General features: G+C 55.6%; 8 protein-coding genes across 8 annotated transcripts; 5 read left to right on the forward strand and 3 right to left on the reverse strand.

The window, feature by feature from the left end:
- The first annotated feature begins 1333 nt into the window (after positions 1-1333).
- On the forward strand, positions 1334-2534 carry B0T15DRAFT_18941 (uncharacterized protein). Its single transcript, XM_062862423.1, has 2 exons — positions 1334-1813; positions 1932-2534. Exons 1-2 carry the CDS (start codon positions 1600-1602, stop codon positions 2306-2308), a joined length of 591 nt encoding a protein of 196 aa, XP_062725723.1. The 5' UTR covers positions 1334-1599; the 3' UTR covers positions 2309-2534.
- A 776-nt stretch (positions 2535-3310) lies between these two features.
- B0T15DRAFT_516941 (uncharacterized protein) lies at positions 3311-4267 on the reverse strand. The gene has a single exon (XM_062868290.1). It carries the CDS (start codon positions 4261-4263, stop codon positions 4048-4050), a length of 216 nt encoding a protein of 71 aa, XP_062725724.1. The 5' UTR covers positions 4264-4267; the 3' UTR covers positions 3311-4047.
- A 147-nt stretch (positions 4268-4414) lies between these two features.
- Positions 4415-8212, reverse strand: B0T15DRAFT_516943 (P-loop containing nucleoside triphosphate hydrolase protein). Its single transcript, XM_062868291.1, has 5 exons — positions 7978-8212; positions 6770-7921; positions 5722-6713; positions 5520-5607; positions 4415-5275 (listed from the first exon to the last, which is right to left on the reverse strand). Exons 1-5 carry the CDS (start codon positions 8141-8143, stop codon positions 4710-4712), a joined length of 2964 nt encoding a protein of 987 aa, XP_062725725.1. The 5' UTR covers positions 8144-8212; the 3' UTR covers positions 4415-4709.
- Positions 8213-8425: 213 nt separating this feature from the next.
- On the forward strand, positions 8426-9830 carry B0T15DRAFT_425014 (Thiolase, N-terminal domain-containing protein; the record flags this gene model as incomplete). The annotated part of the gene is made up of 3 exons (XM_062865627.1): positions 8426-8625; positions 8685-8760; positions 8822-9830. Exons 1-3 carry the CDS (start codon positions 8511-8513, stop codon positions 9828-9830), a joined length of 1200 nt encoding a protein of 399 aa, XP_062725726.1. The 5' UTR covers positions 8426-8510.
- Positions 9831-9930: 100 nt separating this feature from the next.
- Positions 9931-11826, reverse strand: B0T15DRAFT_19015 (WD40-repeat-containing domain protein). The gene is made up of 6 exons (XM_062862432.1): positions 11602-11826; positions 11191-11534; positions 11025-11124; positions 10878-10944; positions 10437-10774; positions 9931-10354 (listed from the first exon to the last, which is right to left on the reverse strand). The coding sequence occupies exons 2-6, from the start codon at positions 11492-11494 to the stop codon at positions 10162-10164; spliced, it is 1002 nt and encodes a 333-aa protein (XP_062725727.1). The 5' UTR covers positions 11495-11534; positions 11602-11826; the 3' UTR covers positions 9931-10161.
- Positions 11827-11920: 94 nt separating this feature from the next.
- Positions 11921-15092, forward strand: B0T15DRAFT_406637 (uncharacterized protein). The gene is made up of 4 exons (XM_062865313.1): positions 11921-12095; positions 12158-12304; positions 12364-14307; positions 14374-15092. Exons 1-4 carry the CDS (start codon positions 12071-12073, stop codon positions 14760-14762), a joined length of 2505 nt encoding a protein of 834 aa, XP_062725728.1. The 5' UTR covers positions 11921-12070; the 3' UTR covers positions 14763-15092.
- On the forward strand, positions 15060-16248 carry B0T15DRAFT_19161 (uncharacterized protein). The gene is made up of 3 exons (XM_062862450.1): positions 15060-15708; positions 16053-16098; positions 16183-16248. Coding segments are annotated over exons 1-3 (471 nt in total). The 5' UTR covers positions 15060-15285; the 3' UTR covers positions 16185-16248.
- A 526-nt stretch (positions 16249-16774) lies between these two features.
- Positions 16775-18228, forward strand: B0T15DRAFT_19213 (alpha-helical ferredoxin). The gene is made up of 3 exons (XM_062862457.1): positions 16775-17321; positions 17381-17532; positions 17598-18228. Exons 1-3 carry the CDS (start codon positions 16934-16936, stop codon positions 17919-17921), a joined length of 864 nt encoding a protein of 287 aa, XP_062725730.1. The 5' UTR covers positions 16775-16933; the 3' UTR covers positions 17922-18228.
- The last annotated feature ends 20 nt before the right edge of the window (positions 18229-18248 follow it).

The following is an 18248-nucleotide window of genomic DNA, read 5'->3' on the forward strand; positions in this document are numbered from 1 at the left end:
GGAATCCTGGTCGAACTGAGCATTGCGACCTTCTCGATCGGCTCCTCGGTCTGGACCAAGCAAAGGTGGTTGTGCGGATCGATCCCGCGCCCCGGAAACCATGCTCCTCCCGAACTGCTCCCTGCCCCGATGCAACATCTTTCGTCAACAGCTTTGCATCCACGCATTTCCGGGAAGTGATGGCGTTTTCACGCAGCACGCGATGCCAAGAATGGAAGGCCCAGGAAGGTGTCCTGTCCGCACTATCGCCCCGCCCATAGCCGCCCATAGCTGTCCTCGGTGCGTAGTATGTACGGAATACTATGTACTGTACAATAACTACATGTATGGAAAACTGCAATGGGTTCTTATCACATGCGTCCACTTGATGTCTCACAGGCCGGGACTCGAAATGATCGTACCGCTGCGTGCCGAGGGCATCCGGTGGCGTCTGGCTATTCCGCTTCCATTGTCAGCGATTTTTTGGCATCGAGGCAGTCGAGCGGGGTTGCCGAGAAGAGCCGCTGCTGGACCGAGTGAGGAGGCGTTCGAATGGTCCGAGGAGGGATACACCGTCAATGGACATTGTCCGCAGAATGTGTATGTAAAAGCGACTCATCTGACCGCAAGGCGATGTCTAAGGTGCACAGACGGATGGATTGCATAGGCTCTTCAGGTTGTGATGCTTTCCAAACCTTCGGTTCCATTTACACTAAACCCTAGGACATAAGCCAGGCGGAGTTCGCTCAAAGAAGACAAGGCCCGTCATGCCGCACCAGATGCAGGCACAAGGCCTGCTTCCCGCAATGCGATGATTTAAGGTTGGAGATCACGGATCGGAAGTCTCCTCTAAGTTCTGTTGCCTCAATCTCCCAAACCTATTGTAGAAACAAGTCCGGAAGGCGCTGCGTCATTCATCAATCAACCTTGGACATGGGATGGCTCAATAGGTACCCGAAAACAAAGGCTGCCAAGCCTTTCCTTCCACAACACAATGCATGCTGGTGTTCTCTGTGGCTTCCATTCGGCAGGCCCGGTAGAAGGCCCACGCGGTGTATTCGGTATCTTGCCGACATCATTGGATGTCTCGGATGCAAAAAGTAGGCACGAGAGGCCGGTAGCTATACCTCTATGAACAAATAAGCGGCGAATGACGAAGGCAAATGGAGCCGTCCGTGTGCTGCATACACACCTGGTCACTCTTTGCGACCAGAGTCTGAGGGGTATGAGGAGGTAGGTAACAGAATTCGGGTTGGGGCAGCGTTGCGGTCCGGGCTTGGGCGAGAAATCCCGGCTGACCTACCGGTCCCACCAGCGTCAACCTTCGACACCGAGCGTTGGTAAAGTGGGGCTAGGTAGCGCAACCGCCCGCCAAATGATGAATAAGCCATAGGCGGGCGTGCGAACTTGTGTAGAATCAACTTGGCCAGCTCTAGGAGCAAGTGTCAACCATCTTCAAGTGCTTTTGTCGACGAACCGCTCCGACTTCACATCGCATTGAATATTGAAGCCGGGGCCGGGATCTACCTCTCACACTGCAGGATTAACCACCTACGCCCGCTTTGCGGTTCAACCCCAGCCCTCGTGAACCCCCTGACTGTTCAAAGAAATTACCCAAAGATGGAGAGGGATCTTGACAACGCCAACCCCACAATTCTGAGTGTCTCTCAGCTCCCTAGCAGGAGCCGAAAGGGGACTGCCGCAAGGCACGGACCCGATTCGAAATGCGACAGCATTGTCTATCCCAAGCATTCTTGGCCTTACGGTTCTAGTTCGTCATCGGACGAAGAAGACGACGCTGGGGAAGAGCCCATGGATGAGCAGGATATCTATGGTGTGTACGGCCCCTCCAACGTATCCTTCACTGCCCCAGGACCATCTACTATTACTTCCTCTTTCCCTCCTCACGGTGCAAGGTCGAGAATATGGAGTAGGCTGCTGACTTCCCATAGATCTCATCTCTACCATATCGGATCCCGAGCATCCCCATACACTGGGCCAGTTGTCTGTCGTGAGACTCCCAGACATTCACTTGAGTCCCTCGCCCGCCGAGGTCACGGGGCTGGATTCCTTAGTGACGGTCCTTGTCGAGCTCACTCCGACCATCAACCACTGCTCCCTCGCAACCGTCATCGGCCTGGCCGTGCGGTGCAGGCTCGAGCAGACACTGCCGCCCAACTACCGTGTGGATGTCAGGATGAAGGTCGGATCGCACGCTCAAGACGACCAAGTCAATAAGCAGCTAGGCGACAAGGAGCGAGTCGCCGCCGCTCTGGAGAACGACACCCTCCAGCGCATGGTGGACAAGATGCTCGAGACCTGCGTCTGAGTAGTGGTGAAAGCACGTTGCTGCGTCAGCTCTCCGAATCCAGGACTCCAGACACCGGACAGATTGCTTGATCACGCTAGCGAAGGAATACTCAGAGCACACGGATGACAAGCTGAACGCTCTGGGCCGGAGTACTCAACACTATGTATGCACCCCGAGTGTGGCCGTAGTTCAACTTATTCAGGACTGTCGTTCGGACCCCATCACCACGCGTCAAGCACATGCAGGAGGATGAGCTCGGCTAGGCGGGGCCCGAATGTGATTGGTGGGACAATCTCGGTGAACTGGCTCTTGGTCTGGGGGATGCGCACCCACCCACTCGGGACAGTCCCCTGGCTCGGCTGGTTCTCTTTCCCTCCCGCATGCAGGGGATGGGACGGAAACCTTGGACAGTGTAACGTCCCGTCCGCCGGGATACCTCGCGGCAATCGCGTGCTAGCCCAGGGTAGAGATGAGATTGATGATGAGAGTCGGGCGCATTATAATCATAAGTTATCAATCTACGACGTTATCTTGGAAAATGCCGCGTCATACAATGCAAGGGCATAACGTTACTTGGGGAGAAACGATAAACTTTGACAGCTGGCCAAATAGGCTGGGATCTAGCATTGGGATGTGATGTTGAATGACAGACCGTACTCCCTTTACTGTGCAATATGTTTCAGGCAACTGTCTACCCCTTCAAACACATTCCGACGATCACCTCGAACCATCACGCGAGGAGTCCTATTTTAGGCGAGACACTTGTTGTTTCTCATCGTTGATGATGGTGAGGGATGAATGCTACATGTCCAGGTACGGAGTACTAAGGTATTGAAGCCTCGCGCCCTGGCGTGCCTGGGTACGGTACCGGCTCGGTGAGTAGTACACAGACACTGACAGAGTAGTAGTAAGTCCACCAGGTAGTGCCTATTGTGTATGGCATGAATATATGGGTGTTGTATAAGAATAGTATGTGCCGTATCACAGTCGTCGCATATGGGTAGTTCATCTGCGCAACTACCGAGATGCTTTGCAGTGCATAATCTTACACATGTCTATCCAGTGTTCTTTCTTTAGCCCCCATGTTGCCCTGAGCTGAAATATCCCGGAGTCCCGTCACTTGATTTTTTTTTTCCTTAGATGCTTACTGTATCTCTTATTCCTTAGCTGCTTACTGTACTGGTACTACATACAACACGAACGCATGCGCATCTCGCCGAGCTCCGACAGCGAACGTTGAACGCCTGTTCGACCTCAAATTCCGCAGTCCCGCTCTGTCGCCGGTCTGCCCAGGACCCATGACAGCGGAGCCGAACTTGAAGATGAGGCTACGTATTTCTGGGGCAACCAACTCACCGGATCGCTGAAACGGACACGGATGTTCCCGGTCGTCTAGATTCCTAGGTACAGGCGCATGGCGTACTGTGTACGGAGTGCGAGAGCAATGAACTCTTCTTCCAACTCTACTCGATGGTTATCACCTTGATTATCCGCCATGAACAGGCTGAGGCGTACATGAAGAGGTTTTTGGCTCATTAACTATCGTTCTTCTTATTCTTCCCAAACCGCAGTCACCCGACGGACCTTGGAGACCTCCTACAGAGACACTAGAGCCCACTCGACCATATCATATGATGTTTTATGAGAATCGCTGCCGGCATTCCAAACAGCAAAAAAGCCGCACCACGGAACGTCATATTGCGGTTCCATTTTCCCCCGTATCTGATCCGCTGTAGCCCCAAAATGCATTGCTTGTCTCAACCGGACCCCCATCCGCGTAGCCAACAGCAGGCCCAAACCGAGAGAGTACCTACCGGTTCCCCACGAGTTTTGTGTCGTACATACCTAGGTCCCTCCTTGTCAGTCTCTCTGAGACATAACTGCTCACATCCGACACCACACGCACGCCACAGAGTTGCAACGGCGCCAACAAAGAGGGAAGGCAGAGAGATAAGGGTGGGATGCAGAAACATGGTGGTGGTGTTTCTGAACGTTCCCCTCTCTTCCTGGTTCGCCCATGCAGCCTAGAGCTGCACAATAAATAGCAGCGACCTACATGTAAGTCTGAGCCAGTAAGAAATAAGCCGAACCCTTTAAGGCCGTAAAGTCAAGATAGTCAAAGTAGGCGAGTGCACTAAAACGGGTGAGCTACTACTGCGTATTGTCCGGGCTGGCCACAACCACAAAGTATTGCAGGCGGACGCTGAAACCAGTCCCTTCCCCAAAGACCGACTGAGATGACCTGAGGTGCAGCTGATGCTGAGGTGATACGCCGACGAGAGTGTGCCATGAGACGCACAGATGCCTGATTCAAGATATCCACGACTGTCATGGTCTAAAGTAGCCATCTGTAGAACCTATAGCCCCTTTCCCGGTACACGGTACAGTAACGCCTCCAACACCGATGTCGACCACTCAATCACCTCTCCACGAAAGTGCCATTCGCCACCAACTGCTTGTACAGATCTGGCTCCAAGAACTTCTCCGCGCTGACGTCATCGCTCAGTCCCTTCCTCTTCCTCGTCTTCAGCATGAAATCCCTCGCCGTTGCCAGCGGCGCCGCCATCTGCAAGTTCCGCGTGACCATCTCCCTGTCGAGCGGATCGCCCGGCACGATATTCCATCGGTCAAACACCAGGCTCACCATGGCTTTGCCCTCGGTATGGATCCTCAGGTCCGTCTCAAAGCCGAAGCCGTCGATGACCGGCATGAGGCCGTTGACCCGGTGAAGTGGTGTCCCCGCGATGGGACCGTCGAAGAGCACATGGCCGCGTCGCCGGGCTAGGATGTTGTAGAGGTGGCTACGGGCGTCATCACGACATGTTGCAGAGACCGAATACACGGGTTCCATAAGCCGGGGGCCGGCCGCCAGGAAGGCAGCGTAGCATGCGCGACGAGCGGTCGGGATGATTTGCCCACCGCCACGGAAGATGGCTTCTTGTGCCAGCTGGACGTCGATGAGTCGGAACTTGGCGTTGCGTATGGCTGCGGGAAAGAGGGTGGTTAGCTGGACGCACTACAAGAATCTGATTTGTGCTAAACGGGGTTGTTGGTTCAACAACGGCGCCAATTCCACGGGTTTAGCTTCCTAATGCGATCACAATAGGCAGGCGGGCTGCTTGTCGTGCAACCCACTACAATCTCGCATGGCAGGTTGCTCCGATGACGCTCCCAGTTTGCAGCAACACAGCTCAACTCGGAAGCAGCAGCTGCGGTCAAGGTAACTCACGTTCTTCACATAGTGGGCCTTCTCGGGTTGCCCAGCTGAATCCCTGCTTGATGGACTCTTTTACCGTCATTAACCGCTTCTTGTCAACCTGCACGGTCCGTTAGCATTCTGGTTACACACGACAGCCTGGTTCCGGCGACCCGCGGAAGCCGTGGCCCCAACAGTGCCATCCCTGGTGCGGAAGATGCACCCCGGAACTCACCTCGGCCGGCAGTGTGTCATCCTGTAGGATGTTCGGCCCCATATCGTCGGGACCAAACGCCCAGATGCTTCTGGCCGCGAGCATGTCCCATCCGTACTTCTCTTCGAAGAACTTGGCAGTTTTCCGTGGAGGGTCCCGGATCTTCACCGCCCCCGATTCGATGTCTTTTGCAATCCCGTCATCCAGCGGCTCCGCCGCTATGGTGATGATATTCTTTTTGTTAGGCGTGATGGCATAGCAGCCGGTTTCCGACATGTCTTGGACCGTTTCGCAGAACCGGACGACTGGGTCCGACACCCGGACTTCCATGTCAGCGTAAAGCCGCCGAAGGTCATGCAACACGCAGTCCATGTACAGTTCGCCGGTCCCTAGGATGATGTGCTCGCCGGACTCCTCCACTTTGGTGGTGATTAGGGGGTAGCTCTTGTTGATCTTTCTGATACCATCAAGCATCTTAGGTAGCTCAGACGGGTTGATGGGCTCGACGGCGACCTTGACGACGGAGTCGGTAAAGTGGGTTAGCGGCTTGAAGATGTAGGCATCTTCGTCGCTTTCAAACTTCTTATCCACAATGGTGGCCGTCTTAACGATCGAATTGTCGACGCCTCCCAGAAGAACCCAGTTGCCTGCCGGCACGCCGTCCGTCGGGATGTTGTATCGCGTTTCAGCGATGAAAACGTCCGATATCTTCGCCAACACCATGTCTTCTTCGTCGTCCAGTGAGTAACTCTCACCAAGAACTCGAACTTCTGTTCCTGGTCGTGCAATGCCGCTCATAACGCGTCCGAATGAGTAGAAACTCTTGGCATCGGCGGTGTTAAACAGTTTGGTCACGTAGACAACTAGTGGCCCGTTTTGATCACATTTCTTCATTGACTCTGCAACTTTGGTGTCGAGAGGACCGGTATAGTACTGCCCGATCTTCTTCTCGGCGGCTTCGGCAGGTGAGGGGATATGCTGGCAGACCATATCCACGAACCCGGTTGATGGCCCTAAATATCAAGTCAATGTGTGAGAAATAGGTCCATGAGAGAAGGACTTGACTTACCGAAGAATTGTTCGCACGCCAGTTTCAGTAGGACTTTCGGATCTGCCTTGTACTGAGATGGCTTGAGTTCGATCCCCAGTTTCCCCAATGTTTGCTTCAGGTCTTCCGGGCTATCGCTGATCGTGTGGGAGAAGAGCTTGTATATCGGCTCCAGGACAAAGTTGACGAAAGACCTCTTTGATCCCTCCTCGATCTTCTTCCTCGTAAAGTTGCGTTTTTGGGGGTTGAAATAAACATCGCCCCACAAGCGCCGAGCGAACTCATCAACGTTGACTCCGCCGAAGCTGTCCGAGTACATCTTGGCGAACGACCGCAATGTGAAGCACCACCCCATGGAAGTGCAGGCAAAGAGAACATTGCCCTTTTCGGGACTTATTCTCTTCTCCTCGCCCCGTCCAGGAATCGTGTTCTCAATAACGGTGTTCACCTCCTCCACAACGTGCTTCAGCTTGAAATACGCATCGGAAGGCGGCAGTTTCAGCTCCAATATCAACCGATCCAATTTGTTGATGATCAGTGTGAGGGGGATATCTTCGAGAACGGCGTGCTTGATGATCTGCTCGGTGTTGACCTGCACTCCCTCTATCACATCGACCACCAGGCACACGCCATCAACCAGCCGCAAGGATGCGGCGACCTCGTCAACAAAGTCCACGTGGCCGGGAGTGTCGATGATGTTAAGAAGATGCGACTTCCCCTTGGTGCTGGGGAGAACCAGGCTCATAGGCGCGGCCTTGATCGACACCCCCCGGTCCCGTTCAATAACATGGACATCGGTGTATCTGAGCTGCTCATCACGCCTTTTCCCTGTCCGCTTTTCCAACCTGTCTGTGATGGCGTGCGTCTCGAGAACAAGCATGTCCATAAACGCCGTTTTGCCGTGATGTAGATGTCCGGCCAGAGCAATGTTCCTAATCTGTTCCGGGTAGTTCATGAGATCAGTCATGAAACTGCGATCGAAATAGACTGGGGGTAGGTCGGCCTCCTCGATGTTGAACTTCTTCTGCTCGATGGGGGCAATTATGGGTTGTGTCAGCGGTTGCGCATCTTCCTCTTGCACCAATGTCTCGACCTCCTCGCCGTACACCTGGGCAGCGGTGGGGTAATATTGCTTGTCTTCATGGAGGACTACGGCGTTGGAAGGCCCTTCGTCTGGTTGTAGGGTTAGCTGCGATCATACGGCACATTGAATCTGAGCGGCGGCATACCGTCGACGTCCATGCGATCCTCAACGGGGGCTTCCGCGGCCGCCTCTGGGTATTCGTCATCGTAGGCATAATTGCCCACATCTACGCCATGTTGCGATTCTTCTTCTGAAGCTTCGGCTTCTTCGCCTATGAAGTTTCCGAACTCGTCATATAGATCGTCATCCATGGTTGCTGGCGGGATCTGTGATTCGTCTTGTGATGGACCCAGATATCGCTTTTCCGTCGCGTCGCGTGCTGCACTGGGTGATGTAAGACTGCGCCAGAAATTTAGGCCCAGAGCTGTTGTGGCGCGAACTCAGGGGTCGGCGCACTCGCCACAAAAGAGGCAGTGCCCCGAATCTCCGATGCACGTCCGCTGGTCGGCATGCCCTTCCTAAACGGGAAGAACGGACCCCTGTTCTCGGCGAGGGGCATATCTTATCGGCACTGGTCCCCTGGCTCAACCATCGTTTAAATTCCCCGCCACACACCGACAAACCCAAGTTCCCAACTGTTGTTCCAGAAGCCCTGGGTTACTGTCACAGATCGTCAAGATGGCCAACCTTCCTCCTGTTTACATCGTCTCCGCCGCGAGGACTCCAGTAGGGAGCTTCCTCGGAAGCCTCTCCAGCCTCAGCGCAACCCAGTTGGGCTCACACGCGATCAAGGGTAAGAATCAGGAGCTAACCCCCAACAAAGGCGGTCTGCTGACAAAACGACACCAACAGCTGCCGTTGAGCGTGTCCCCCAGATCAAGCCCGAGGATGTGGAAGAGGTGTTCTTTGGCAATGTTCTGTCGGCCAAGTAGGTGGTCCTGTCCATCCTTCTCTCATTCGGATGTATCCTGACAGTCTCCTCCACGCAGTCTCGGCCAGGCTCCTGCCCGACAGTGTGCCCTTGGTGCTGGACTCTCAGAGGCTGTCGTCTGCACAACGGTCAACAAGGTGTGTGCGTCTGGCATGAAGGCCATCATCCTCGGTGCCCAGACCATTATGACTGGCAATGCGTCCATTGTCGTCGCCGGCGGCACGGAGAGCATGTCCAACACACCACACTACCTCCCGAACCTCCGCACCGGTGCCAAGTACGGCGACGCCTCGCTCGTTGACGGCGTGCAGAAGGATGGGCTCCGAGATGCCTACGGCGAAAAGGAGCTCATGGGAATGCAGGGCGAGCTCTGCAGCCAGGAGCACGGCCTGACCCGCGAGATGCAAGACGAGTACGCCATCAAGACATATCAGAAGGCCCAGGCCTCAACGGAGGCTGGCCTCTTCACCGAGATTGCACCTATTGAGGTTCCCGGCGGCCGGGGCAAGCCTCCCATCAATATCGATCGGGATGAGGAGGTGAAGAACCTTAACATCGACAAGCTGAAGACGGTCCGTCCCGTCTTCATCCCCAACGGCGGCACCGTCACGGCTGCCAACGCGGCTCCCATCAACGACGGCGCTGCTGCCGTAGTGCTCGTTTCCGAGGCCAAACTCAAGGAACTGGGCATTAAGCCGCTGGCCAAGATCCTGGGTTGGGCCGATGCGGCGCGGGATCCGCCTCGCTTCACCACTGCTCCGGCGCTCGCCATCCCCAAGGCCATCAAGCACGCCGGCTTGACGGAGAAGGATGTTGAGTACTACGAGATCAACGAGGCTTTCTCGGTAGTCGCGTTGGCCAACATCAAGCTGCTCAACCTTGACCCGGAGAGGGTCAATGTGTTCGGTGGCTCGGTCGCTATCGGCCACCCGCTAGGTGCCTCGGGCGCCCGCATTGTCACGACTTTAACGTCCGTGCTGCGGGAAAAGAAGGCCAAGATTGGCGTCGCGGGTATCTGCAATGGCGGTGGCGGCGCTTCGGCTTTGGTTATTGAGAACCTGCAGTGAGTGGCTCGTTCCGGTTGTGGCGCGATTCGGCATCGGTTAGCGTAATGGAATAGGGGTTCGTATTGGTGTTGGTCAAAAGGAGGACAGGTTCTAATGCAGGACGGTCATGTCAACAGATCGATGGCGGTTTCACAGCTGGCCAAACCCAGCCTATAGCATGTTGGTATAGCCGGGTTAGGTAAGAGGCACGGTGTGGACTTTACCAAGCCGGGCTCAATCTTAAGTGAAGCATCGGCGCGGCCGCCGCTCTCATATGCTGGAGCGACCATAGGCACTTGCTCTATGATTGGGTCCGCGGCTGCCTCGAAAGGCCTCCAATTTTCGCTCTTGTCTAGTTCCCGGGCCTCCAAGCTTTGACACACCCATCCTCCCCGGCAGTAAACACAAGTTGCTGCTCGTCATAGAAGCAGAAACTCCTGACCAACTCCGACTCGTGCGCCCCAGGCAATCCAACAACCGTCTCCCTATCCAACACCCAACCTCCAGTGCCCTTTGCCAGGTGAAACAACTGGAACATATCCTGGCTATAATTTTCTACCATCAGCATGCCGCCACTCACCAAACAGTATGGATGCTCTCATCGGGAAACAAAGGGCAAAAACTTACTCGTGCGTCCCAACACCCACCACAGCGCCCATGCCCCCCAGCTTGGGCGCCACGGCAGCAAGGTACTGACACCCCAGCAGCGTCCGCACGTCGCCGAAGTCAACGGTGGCCGCGCCGGTGTGTGTCTGCTCGGCCATGTCGTAGAGCGCGAACTTCTCGTCGTGCGAGGCCGCGAAGACCTCCGTCTCGTTGAGGAAGCCGGCGCGGTGCACCGAGCCGTGGTTGAAGGTCTGCTGCACGGCCTCGTCCTCGTCGGCTATCGAGGTGTCGGTGATGTTCACCAGGCCGTCGGTCGAGCCTGAGAGGAGGAGGGATGGGTTTGTGGGGTGGTATGTTAGCTGTAAAATAAAATAGACGGACGGGTTAGTTCCTTGGGGGAAAATGGTAAGAAAGGGGATGAGAAAGGGGTGGGGGTGGGGAGTAGAAGGGCAGGGAGTTTACCTCGGTGATGTCGTCGGAGTGGACTTCGTTGAATTGGGTCCTGGGAATGGAAGGGGAACGGAGGTCCCTAAGTTATGTTGTCTTGTCAGCAAACACTATGGAGCTTACCAGTTGTGAGACGTGAGGAACTCAGGATTGAAGACGGACCAGATGATGATGGATGCTTGGTGGTCGGCTAACTCTGTTCCCGCAGCAATGGCGTTGGTCTCATTTGAGCATGCCAGTGACAATAGACTTGACTGGTTCCCTACGTCTCTCATGCATTATTAACATATGTGCCGAGGACGGCAACGACTGATAACTGGAACCTCACCCCCTATTTGCAGTGCCTGAGCCCTCCCAGGGTCGAGGCGCAGGTCCCAAACGGAGACGGTACCATTCTCTCCTGTCGAGCAGATGATCGAGTTGGCGGCGTCGTACACCTTCGCAGCAGTAAGATTCCCATGGTCTGTCCGGAGCCTCTTCACCGGCCCTTGGCTCAGTCTCAGGGGGTCAAAGAGACTGAGTGTCTGGTCTGAAGCTGTTGCTGCAAAACCGGTCGAGACAGGCAGGATGTCCAAGACAAAGATGTCATGTCGAGGATAATTGAACACGTCTGTGTTGACGAGCTGGTACATTGCGCAAGCTGCCTTCACAGGCTTGGCTTGAACACCGTGCCTTTCGCTGTGTGTAAGTCAGCGGGGAATTTCGACCTGAATCTTTTGATACGAATGGTAAACACAACTTCAATATCGATCGAATACTGCCTCAGTGCAAAGGCTGATATGGCACTGAGTGAAAAGCGACTGACCGGTTTATTCCTCCAGTTGGTTGACTGTTAAAACTCGTTACTCTGAGCTTCTGTCCTCAATCAAACCGTCCTTTTCCAAACGGATCAACTTGGACTTCAAGTTCATGAGAGTCCTTCTGCCTTCGCCAGTCTTCGGCCAGCCGCCCGGCAGCTGACAGCATGCACCCGATGTGGTTGCTTCTGGGCGAGAGAGCCCCTTGCCGCCAGACCCTAGGCGAAGGCTTAGCTAACGTCAACGGTGCATCCTTGAGTGGGGAGCTTCTCTTCTGGACAGCTTGTAAGAACGACGGACATCGCATGAGCTGCCGCCAGCTCTTTGCATCGCTCTCCAGCTTCAGATTATCTGCACAGCCATGGCATGACCACGCTCACATTACATTCCTTTGTTTAGCAGCCGTCGATCATGAAGGGGCTTTTTTGGTTGTTCCGTAAGCTTCCAAACCCTATAGTTGCCTATCACCGGCTGCATCCCACTAACACCATCCTCCAGTGCTGCTGCAGGCCGTTGCCTTTTCGTACGCCGAAGCCCAGGCTGCCCAGCACGTGCTTGACGGTGACGCGGCTGGGAAAGGAAACGGCAACACGTTTCGCGCAGAGATCTCTACACAAAGCGGCGGGCAAACGGTCCGGGAACCGGGTACGGGACCTTCGTGGAATTGACAGCCCAGACAGAGAGCGATTGCTGACAGACCCCAGGCGCCGACCTCGTTGACTCCGCGCTCGCCGAACTGCGAAAGATACAACCACCGACACATCACAGGACCCGGAAGCAGAATGGCGTTCTGGGTACTGTGCTACACTTCGCCTTACAGGCGCTCCCAACCCTCCGCCTCAGCGCCCCGCCGCCCGAGCCGTCCCATAAGAGCGCGCTTAGTGGAAAGCTTCTACACGCAACCAAGCTCCTCGAGCAATCCGCCCGGCAGAACAACTCAGACGCGCTGTATATTCTCGCCGAAATGAACTTCTACGGCAACTTCTCGTACCCCAGGAATTTTGCCGCCGCCTTCGACTACTACCATCAGCTGGCGTTGCTCAATGGGAACAGCTCGGCGTTACACATGCTCGGGCTCATGTACTCGACCGGGGTCGGAGGAGCCGTGGAGCGCGATCAGGCACGCGCACTCCTCTACTACACCTTTGCCGCGAACCGGGGGCATACCAGGGCCGAGATGACGGTAGCATTCCGGCACCACGCGGGCATCGGGACGCCAAGGAACTGTGACCTGGCCGTCAAGTATTACAAGCGCGTTGCCGACAAGGCCATCGCATGGTATCGGTCGGGGCCGCCGGGTGGGATGGGCTGGATTTCGGAAGCCTACCGAATCGCTGACGAGACGGGTGGTGTCTACGGGGAAGGGGCTAGTGTTGCCAGTGCCGGGACAAATGCCGTCAAGGCGCACCCTAACTCAGATGCCTACGCATCGATCGAGGACATCATTGAGTACTTGGACCTCATGTCGCAAAAGGGCGATTTCAAGGCCTCGTTCAACCTGGGGCGGATCTATTACGAGGGCCAGAGGGGTCTCGAGAGGAACATGGCGTTGGCCAGGAAGTACTTCTTTGATGTCACGCAAAAGTACTGGAAGAAAGGCCGTGAGACCGACAACCCAAAGCCCGGACTGGACAAGACGGCTGGTAAGGCGGCCGGCTTCATAGGGCGCATGTACATGCGCGGCGAGGGCGTTGAACAGAACTTTGACCGCGCTAAGTTCTGGTTCGAGCGCGGGGATAAGCTCAAAGACCCCCAATCTCAGTATGGCCTGGGTCTGCTGTATCTCAACGGACTTGGCGTCAAAACCGACATCGTCCCAGCTACCGATAAATTCAAGGCGGCTGCTGCTATGGACTACGCCCCTGCGCAGGTCCAGCTTGGAAGCCTGTACCTGGATCAGGGACACAACGAGGATCTGGTGGCTGCCAACCATTACTTCGAAATGGCCGCCAGATGGGGCAACATCGAGGCCTATTACTACCTCGCGGAAATGAACTTCTTCGGTGTCGGCCGCGAGAGATCGTGCAGTACGGCAGTAAGCTACTACAAGAGCGTAGCCGAGCGGGCCGAACCCCTTGTCTCGTCCTGGGCGGAAGCCAATCTGGCATACGAGGACGGCGACACGGAGCTGGCACTCCTCGAGTATTTAGGGGCGGCAGAGCAAGGGTATGAGAAGGCGCAGAACAATGTGGCCTACATCCTGGATCCGGACAAATCTCGGCTGCCCATCGCTCAGCTGCTGTCCTCCGGCGCCCCTGCATCTCCGCTCCTGCAGAACCCTACGCTCGCACTAATCCACTGGACACGCTCCTCCCGTCAGGGCAATATCGACGCGCTGGTCAAGACGGGCGACTACTACCTGTACGGGATCGGCACGGAGCCCGACGTCGACAAGGCAGTTCAATGTTATACCGGAGCGTCGGAATATCACCAGAGCGCGCAGGCGCTGTACAACCTGGGGTGGATGCACGAGCACGGTGTCGGTCTGGACCAGGACTATCACCTAGCCAAGCGGTACTACGACGCGGCGCTGGCGACGAATGAAGAAGCCTATCTTCCAGTCTCCCTCAGCCTGTTGAAACTGCGAGCCAAGAGCGCTTGGAACACCCTCACGCATGGCAGGATCAACTCTATCCAAGATGAGCCGGGTAAGTGTCCCGTTTCCCTGACGAGTTTCTGGAGGTCACGAGCTGACAGCAGGCTCTGCCCCAAAGCGCCGAAGAAAGATTGGTCACTCAGCGAGTGGATCAACAACTTCCTACAGGACGACGCCCAGTATTACGACGAGCTCTACGAGGAGGTCTACGATGATACCGGCATGCCCGGTGGTGATCCCCTGGACTTTGACGACGGCGTGATGGAAAGTGTCGCGATCCTTGGCCTGGCTGCCGCGCTGGCCTTCCTGGTTATGTACCGCCAACACAGGCAGCAGCAAGCAAGGCGGCGGGAAGAGGAGGCAAGGATGCAGCAGCAGGGAGGACTCGGTAACGGTAACGTGAACCAGCAGCAACCGCAGCCGCAGCAGCCACAGGAAAGGGCGTTCGTCGCCCGGCCTGGGGATCCTGATTTTGTGCCGTGGGGTGTTGGGGGGGTAGGGCATTGACGTGCGAGGCTTGGAAATGTATGTACACACAGCGCTAACTTCCGCTAAGGGCATTCTTGGAGCCGCGGCGTATCAGGTTGGTCCATTACATGATGTTATGAGATACTAGTAGACTGCTTGGGTGCTTTTGTGTACTGGGTAGATAGGACCCTTAGTCGGAAACACCAGCTGTTACCTACTGCTCGTACAATACATATGTAGGTACATACAAGAATATGGACAGAATTCGTCCAAATCGTTGTGAATGCAGCATTGGTAGGTAGAAATCTGCAAGTCGGATTCAGTTGTTGCGGTGGCTCAACTTGGATTTGGCAAACCTTGAAGTTCCGGGCACAACTTGGAATTGAAGGGCGGCAGTTTCCTTACAGAGCGACTTCATCCTTCGGGCAACTCCCAATTCGACAACCTCGACCCTGCACTCTCTGCACTCTCTGTCAACATACCTCTGCGCAACAAATCAGCTGTCTGGAAGAGGATGTAATCATTTTCTAACTAAAGATGCACTGCCAGCACCCTTCTCAAAATGTCATTCCAGACTCCCGGCGGCCCAGCCGCCAAACGCCGGCGGATTGAAACGGCCAATGCAACCCTTCGGAAACCGTTTAGGTCACCTATGATAAGCCGGCAACAGAACCAGTTCGGTACCGGAAGCACGCTTGAATCACCCAGCACCAGTCGTGCTGGCCCAGCCGCGGTGTCGACGCCCCAGACACCGGCGACGCCTGCATCACTCCGCAGTCAACGTCCTGCTCCTCCCGCCACTGCATCTCCCCTATCAACCGCTCCGAACCTCACCGCTGGTGACACCCCCGAACCCAGGCGGTCAACAAATCTGGATCTCGGCTCGGGTCGCAGTATCAAGGCCACCGGCTGCGGCGCTGCCAGTCCCGGCGAGCACGAAGCTTCTGGAGCTGACCTCCTGCATCGAATTCTCGCCTCGCAGAGGGAGATGCAAGCCCAACTCCGTGAGACACAGAAGCGGCTCGACCTCGTCCGCCAAGCCGGGCGGATCGAGCAAGCTTCGTTTGCGAAGCGACCGGGGGAGCCAGTGGATGCCGAGCTGAGGGAGCTGGTGGAGAAATGGAGGCGGGCGAGCAGGTTGGCCGCCGAGGATCTATTCGGGCTGATCAAAGACCGCGTGGAGGGGATGGGCGGCGCGAGGGCGTGGAGGGAGAGTCGGAAACGCCAGAGGGGGGGAGGCTTCTACGATGGGTTTGGAGATGGGGAGGGGTCGGGGAGGGATATGGGTGGTGAGGAGGAGGGTGAGGAAGAAGTAGAGGAGGGTGGCAGCGAGACGCCGGAGATCGAAGAGGAGGAGGAGGAGAGCGAGGAAACTGTGAGTTCTGAAGAAACGGGAGCGGCCACACTCGGTCTGGCAAAGCTAATGTTTTTTTTTTTTTTTTTTTTTTTTTTTTTGCAGGAGTTCACGATGACCATGATGCTCAAGAGCCTTAACATTGACCCGGATGCGTTGGGATATGATCCTGTCGAAGACAAGTGGCGGGATTGAAGTCAAGCAACTGAAAAAACCAGGTCTACGGAGATGGCATCTATTTAAGCTTGCCGTCAAGGCGTCTCAGGGTGAGTTCTCCTGTCCATTTAATCTCGACAGAATCAAGCTTGAAAAGGAGGATGAAGTTGAAGGGCTGACATTTATCAGTTGACCGAGCACGGGATATGTGACCCAACAGAGTGAGCACAGTCTATCCCAGGTATAGAGAAATCCGGGGATTTTCTGTCATGACATTGAGAGTTGGTCGGGACCGTAACGCAGCCTTCACTCCTTGACTCTGGAGCTTCGCAATTGCCGGCTTTGAGAATGTTGCCAGAATCGATGGAGTCCGTAGCTATGGATCCGCTGAAGTGCATACTGTGAGATGCCTTACATAAGCACGCTTGGCCCATCCCGTCACAGCCCTTCGGGCGTGCACGGCAGTGTGCGACAAGTTGCAATTGGAATTCGCAACGATTTGATTCGTTCGCGACTAACCGAGGTTCCGGGGAACCGAATGTGATCGCTAGAGTCCACCACAATTTGACGCCACTAAAACGCCACTAACAACGTAACTTGCCGCCCCGAGGCCTTTTCAAGTTCCGACAGTCCAATTCTGCCCCCGCCAGCGACGTCGACGCCGCAACTGCAAAGCGCATCAATTGCCCGTGTCGCGACCATGGCAGCTCTCCGCTCTTCCGCCTCCGTCATGCTCGGCGCTGCGGTGTCAAGGCCTGCCTTGCGCTCGGCCACTGCTGCTCCCGCTGCTGTCCGCGGCATGGCCCAGCTCGCCAACGGCGCCCAGCACAGTAATACGGCGTCTGGCGACCAGGCAAGGCTCAAGACCTTCCAGATCTATCGCTGGAACCCTGACACACCAACCGAGAAGCCGCGGATGCAGAGCTACACCCTCGACCTCAACAAGACCGGGCCAATGGTCCTCGACGCCCTGATCCGCATCAAGAACGAGATTGACCCTACCCTCACTTTCCGCCGCAGCTGCCGAGAGGGTATTTGTGGCAGCTGTGCCATGAATATCAACGGGACCAACACCCTCGCTTGCCTGTGTATGTTCGGGGGGAAGCCAGCCGAGAGGCAAGAGTTCGTGAAGGCTAACAACCAATAGGCCGTATTCCAGCCGAGAGCAACGCGGACATGAAGATCTACCCGCTGCCGCATACCTACGTCGTCAAGGACTTAGTTCCCGATCTTACCCAGTTCTACAAGCAGTACAAATCGATCAAGCCGTACCTACAGAGGGAGACACCTGCGGAAGACGTAAGTTGGCCAGGAGCTTCGCGCGTTCCTAGTTAGCGTTCGACTGACACAGCATGACATGACAGGGCAAGGAATACAGGCAAAGTAAGGCGGACCGGAGGAAGCTCGACGGCCTTTACGAGTGCATTCTCTGCGCATGCTGCTCGACCTCGTGCCCGTCCTACTGGTGGAACTCGGAGGAGTACCTCGGCCCTGCTATTCTGCTGCAATCGTACCGGTGGCTTGCCGACTCCCGGGACGAAAAGAAGGCGGAGCGTAAGGAGGCCCTCAACAACTCGATGAGCCTGTACCGCTGCCACACCATCCTCAACTGCACCCGGACATGCCCCAAGGGTCTCAACCCCGGTCTGGCGATCGCCGAGATCAAGAAGGAGATGGCTTTCTCTTGAGTGGCGGGCTGGGAGCAAGGGATGGTTGGCGGACACGGCGTTGGGGCCGGAAAGTGGGCGGCGGTATAAGTCCTAAACATCGGACTACGGTGAATATGTAAACTGTACCCTTATCTCCTGCATGGTCGGAGTTCACTTTATCACAGTACAGCAACAGGATTGGCTTCTTATGTTGCCCATGGCCGGTCATTTGAGGCGATATAAATCTGATGTCGTCCACTTCTCAGATGATAACAAACGAAGAAAGAATCCAAAAGCCTTTTAACGATTCAACGACCGTCTTATTTCAGTATTGACAACGAGCGACGGGGTATTTGGGAAGTACAG

Source organism: Chaetomium strumarium (genome assembly GCF_033439665.1).
Source record: "Chaetomium strumarium strain CBS 333.67 chromosome Unknown B0T15scaffold_1, whole genome shotgun sequence".
NCBI lineage: Eukaryota > Fungi > Ascomycota > Sordariomycetes > Sordariales > Chaetomiaceae > Chaetomium > Chaetomium strumarium.